General features: G+C 39.4%; 1 protein-coding gene across 3 annotated transcripts; it reads left to right on the forward strand.

The window, feature by feature from the left end:
* Window positions 1-1071: 1071 nt before the first annotated feature.
* LOC110525325 lies at window positions 1072-5250 on the forward strand. Of its 3 annotated transcripts, none has more exons than XM_021605348.2 (7): window positions 1072-1498; window positions 2200-2346; window positions 3129-3194; window positions 3659-3868; window positions 4031-4177; window positions 4506-4654; window positions 4744-5250. In XM_021605348.2, exons 1-7 carry the CDS (start codon window positions 1382-1384, stop codon window positions 4853-4855), a joined length of 948 nt encoding a protein of 315 aa, XP_021461023.2. In that variant the 5' UTR covers window positions 1072-1381; the 3' UTR covers window positions 4856-5250. The 3 variants fall into 3 exon arrangements, with proteins under 3 accessions (XP_021461023.2, XP_036835364.1, XP_021461024.2); XM_036979469.1 differs by having other exon boundaries at window positions 4127-4177; XM_021605349.2 differs by lacking the exon at window positions 3129-3194 and having other exon boundaries at window positions 1186-1498.
* The last annotated feature ends 494 nt before the right edge of the window (window positions 5251-5744 follow it).

Raw genomic sequence — 5744 nt, forward strand, 5'->3', positions numbered from 1 at the left:
TCAGATATGAAGTACACGATAGAAACCTTTTGGGTTCTATATAGAAATTTTTTTTCTATTTAGAACCTTTCTGAAAAAGGCTTTGTTGCAAGTGCTGTCCATCTCTATGGGTGGATTCAAGGTCTAGCAACAGAGCCAATAAGATCTAAGAACAGCGCACCCTGCTGTTGCGTTGAACATATATATCAAATCACATTTTTAGTTGTCATATGCACGGGATACAGCAGGGTGTATACGGTACAATAACATAATTACTTGTGAGCTATCCTCTCAAACAGTGCAGTATCAATATAAAAAATATATATTCAATAAAGGCAATAGATTGGGAAGAGGTACTGTATGCACAGATGACCACTATTTCCATATTTGCTTGTTTCAACACTTTGGTCCATGGATATTTTACAGTCTTTACTCCAGACCTCCCACTCCCAGAACTTTGTCACAAATATAAAATGTGTCGTAACAAAACCAGAAATGATTCCACTCAGAAGCCAACTCGGAAAGAACTCAGAAGCCAACTCTATACACACATTCTGCTTATGTTAGTAGGCCACATTTCCTCTTTCCCCTCACAGAGTTCCTAAATTAATGACTTTAGCTCATTCTATGGGCAATTGTAATCCTGTTAGGTCACAAAACACAAATGGCAAATCATGTGATAATCAGTGTGCCGTGGATTTAAGAGGATTGTCCAGTATTTTACCCTGTGTAAACACTGTAATGTTATACAGGTCAGAGGTAAACATTCTAAATTATAGGCCTAGCCCTAGTATACCTGTGCAATATGCATGTATTGTACACACCCCATTCTAATGATTAACCAAGTGGCTAAGAAGATTATATGATAAGTTTGAATTGTGACACTGCATTTTACTTTAGTGGTGTTACTGGTGTAAAAAGAATTGCTGGTCATTAAAGTGAAATAGACCAGATTTGTTTTGGTTGGGGGGTTACCCTAATTGTTCTGGAATTATTGATCAATAACTAACATGTTTGAAATATATACCAAATATTATCTTATCACTCTGCTAAGATAACAAAAAATTGCATCAAGTTTAGCAGGCATTATTTCGTTCAAAGAGTTCATCTTCTTGTTCATTCATTGGGTTACACTAAAGTCATGATTTATATAATTATGCAAGTAGCCTACACTCTAGTCCTCAAAAGCGATTGGTCGACCAGAAATAGGAGGATTGTCCCCTGTAGAGCGAATCCCTCATCGCCTGCCATCGACATAGCTCCCATCCGTGAGTTTCGTAAGGGTCTTGTGTAAGGCTGTTGTTACATAGCCTTCAATGGCTATTACATATATATGTAGTAGCTATCTACAGTGTTTCCAAAAGTCCGGGAAAATTGTCAGTCGCTCACGTCGCATGTGAAGATGTATCCAAAAAGAAAAAGTGCATTGGATAGTCAAATTATTTCGGCAGAAATTGCTTTAGGTCTTGTTCTGTGTACAGCATATCGGATCATTTCGAAGAACATTTTCAGTCAACGGGTAGGCTATGTTTACATTACTTTTGATACAAGCTGAATTTATAATGCTAAAATGAAATAACATTAGGTAGAGGTTAGGAGAAATATAAAATGAAAATGTAAGATGTTACTGCATGAGTAAGAAATCAATAGGCCTAGTTTTTGTCTTTTGACATATGCATTTTGAAAGTGTTATTTTCCCTTTTGTTCATGATCATTTCAAATTATAGCCCACTGTTTCATGTCTATTGATTCTTGAAGAAGCTTTTCTCTTATAACATCAGTAACCCCATACGGTTGATTTAGATCTATTGCTGCGTTCATGTGCTAATCGGAACTAGGAAACTTACATTTTCTACTTGCAAATACAGTATGTTTGAACGCGGCACGTATAACAACAACCAGTAAGTCGAAGATGTCCAAGAGTCCTAGTTCCCGACTAGCATATGAACGCGGCATATGTGAGTCTTTGTAAACCTTGTAAACAAACAGTGTATACAGTAGCTTCAAAATATATATATATAAAAAAAACTGGCATCCATCATCTATCATCCATCATCTATCATCCATCATGTATCATCCATCATCTATGAATCTGACATTGTTTCCATTTCTTCAGACACATCCCTCATCTTAATAGCAAACCAAGTGGCAGGGCTGCCATTTGTTTGCTTGAATTCAGGATTGTGACTTTAATCTGTGCATTTATTTTCTATTTCTTAGGAGGAGAGTCAACCTGTTGACAGTGAAAAGTTTGAGCTAACAAGGTCACTAGTGTGTGTATGGCTTGCAAGCAACATAAAGTTCCTACTCATTAAATGCAACAGCAATCCAGTTTCACTGTCTGCACATTCAACATCCAGGCTGATTGTGAGTACTCCAAATCTCTCCTGAATTCATTAATTCATTGATTGTTTGTTTTTGACCAGGTAAGTTCACTGAGAACACATTCTCATTTACAGCAACAACCTGGGGAATAGTTACAGGGGAGAGGAGGGGGATGAATGAGCCAATTGGAAGTAGGAATGATTAGCACCACAAACATAGGCACGGACACATGCATACAAAAACACAATATTGTGTTGTAGATATGTGGTAGTAGAGTAGGGGCCTGAGGGCACACACTTAATATGTTGCGAAATCTGTTGTGAATTTATTAGAATGATTTTAAAATTGTAGAACTGCCTTAATTTTGCTGGACCACAGGAAGACTAGCTGCTGCCTTGGCAGCAGATAATGGGGATCCATCATAAATACAAATTAGGTAGCCATGATGGTATGAGGGACAGACTGTAAATTTGCCAGGACACCGGGGTTAACACCCCTACAATTACGATAAGTGCCATGGGGTCTTTAGTGACCACAGAGAATCAGGTCTTCCGTTTAACATCCCATCCGAAAGACAGATTGATTGATACAACCTTTTATGTTATCACTCTGCTAAGAAAAAACTAATTGCAGCAAGTTTAGCAGGTATTATTTCGTTCGAAGAGGTCATCTTCTGGTTCGTTCATTGGGTTACAATAAAGTCATGACTTGTATAAATATGCAAGTAGCCTACACTGAAATCCTCAAAAGCGATTGATCGACAAAAAACAGGGGGATTGTCTTCAGTAGATTGATTGATTTATTGAGTAATTGTCTATTTACAGGCATTTCTGGCACTTCTACTGGATAGCTGCTACGGAATTAATTATCAGAGACTATATACTAACGAAGTAAGTCACCCACTATTATTTGGTTGATACAGTATTGAAAGGTTAGAAATGCTTTTATCATAGGCTACTTGCTACTGCAAATGTTATTTCAAGTTGGTAATAGATTATTATTCTCAGCAGTGCCATATAACTATGAATAGAATAAGCCAGGGGTTCTTAAACGTTTTGAGCACAAGTCCAAAATGAGAAATTGACCATACCATGACCAAAATCGTCCTCCAACGACCCAATTTAAGAAGAAATTGTGTGTATTATAGATGTATTCTCGTAACTCGCAACCCACCATGCCCAGGGCCCACTTTGGCTTCCTACCCATAGTTTAATAAGAAACCCTGGGTTAGGTTGTATGTGTCTGTCAGGTTTTAAGGGCATAAATATTTTTTCTCTCTAATGTTTTAATGATTTAATGATTAGATGTTGGATTGCGATTGTTTTCACTGACAGTCATTTTTTTATCCTTCTAGCGGCCTACAGTGGACATGGCCGTGTGTTCTTTCTTCATAGTGAGCAGTGTTGTCCTCTTCTTTTTGGACCACAGCCAGCTGCAGAGCAGAGTGGACTTGCGCATGATCTTCAGTGACTCTCAGAAGTTCTTCCTTCAGATGGACTTTTTTGCCACCTTTGTCTTTGGCCTCCTCTGGCTGGCCTTCCCCGATTGGCTCCTAGGATTCCAGGTAGGCTCTTAGTACCATAGAAATACTATGGGGCAAGATTTCACATTGTGGAGATGCGGGATGACCTAGAAAAGTCAGTAGCTTCCAGGTTCCAGTTTGAGAATGTGCTGTTACAAGAGGTGAAGAATGTTTCTGGAATAAATGTTTAGTTCACTCTTTCAGCCCATTACAGGTTCTGAGGACATCTTCCATCTTCACCTCAGTAGAGCCTTTGGCGCCATGATGGTGGGTGACAGTTTTGTCTCTTTTACAACACAGAATTTCCAACCCAACAAAGAAAAGCCATCCGTGTTCATAAGCCGAGCAGTGGTATGTGATATTTCAGCAATCTCTCATTTTTTTGTCTTTTTTTTTTTTTTTTACAATAAAGAGTTCTGATGCTTCCATATAAATACATAGAATCCATTGAGAATAATACCCCATCATACACACCCCTCCCCACCCACACAAAAAGTTAATGTCAGGCAAGGCTGTGACTAGGTGGCAGTTTCACACAATGAAGGCCTACATGCCATGCTCCTCCCTATTCTGACTTGAGACCTGCATGCTTAACTGGAATTATCATGCAAGTCTGCCATTGATGTCACTGAATAATTTATGTGAAAGGTGACTGCAGTGTTTTCTCTTGGTTTTTCAGGGCAGCTTGGTGCTGCTGGTGTTCCTGGTCCACTCTCAGCTGACCACCTCTGCCTGGGCCCCTGCCCAGATCTGGTTTGGCCTGGTGGGAGCCAGCCTCTGGACAGGAAACTCCATCTTAGGTTACCTCAGCTCTAAACAACAAAATATGTAAGAAGTCCATTCACACAGACACTGAACACAACAGTCACAACATAACGTGCAGAAGTTACATTGAACCCTCTTCTGTGTCCCACAAGACTGTTAGCCCGCTTAAGTGAAGCTGATCACGTGAGCATGGTTAATCAAACCACAGCTGTTGCACAGAAAGCAGAGGCAGATTCTATGGGAACCTGGAGTGACTTCGAATGAGTGATTATTTATTGTTAAACCATTTCCATCCTATGTTGTTCAGTCTTATGATTTTCATACTTCACCATCAATGAGATGGTGATGGTCATTGCTGACAGAGGTGGAAAGAGACTCTTTGGAAATCTAAATGTCTAAATATACTGTACTGTACATTTGTAAATGTGTAACTCCTCTGAGAAGAGGTTAGAAGCCATCGGAGATTGTAAAAGACACTTGACCCTACCATTCCACTGTACAGAAGTGAATAGTAAGTATGCAGGCTCAGCCTTAGAAACATAATTATGAAATAACTTTTTAGGAACTATTGATGGGAAGCGTGGAGGTGTTGTAGCTGCACCCATAGATGTAACTGACATTGAAATTCTGTCAAGGAATAAAAGTGAAGTGAAATGTTACTCAGAAACATTGTGATATTCTAATCTAGTGCTTCCTTTTTATTTATCCTGCTCCAAGGCTAGAACTCTCTGTAACCACTAGATGGTGGTATGCACATGGCCATGGAGTGCCTCTGAATGGATTTGAATCATAGGGAATCTATGATTTAATAGCCCATCATTCCTATCATTATATTTCCATGACATAATCTAACCAGTTGAATCCAGGTGAAAGCTATCATCCCTTACTGATGTAACTTGTTAAATCCACTTCAATCAGTTTAAATGAAGGGGAGGAGACAGGTTAAAGAAGGATGTTTAAGCCTTGAGACATTTGAAACATGGCTTGTGTACGGGGTGAATGGGTGTGAAACAGCTAGCTTAGTTAGCGGTGGTGCGCGCTAAATAGCGTTTCAATCGGTGACATCACTTGCTTTGAGACCTTGAAGTAGTAGTTCCCCTTGCTCTGCAAGGGCCGTGGCTTTTGTGGAGCGATGGCTAACGATGCTTCGTGG

The sequence above is a fragment of the Oncorhynchus mykiss genome, chromosome 6 (assembly GCF_013265735.2).
Source record: "Oncorhynchus mykiss isolate Arlee chromosome 6, USDA_OmykA_1.1, whole genome shotgun sequence".
Classification (NCBI taxonomy): domain Eukaryota; kingdom Metazoa; phylum Chordata; class Actinopteri; order Salmoniformes; family Salmonidae; genus Oncorhynchus; species Oncorhynchus mykiss.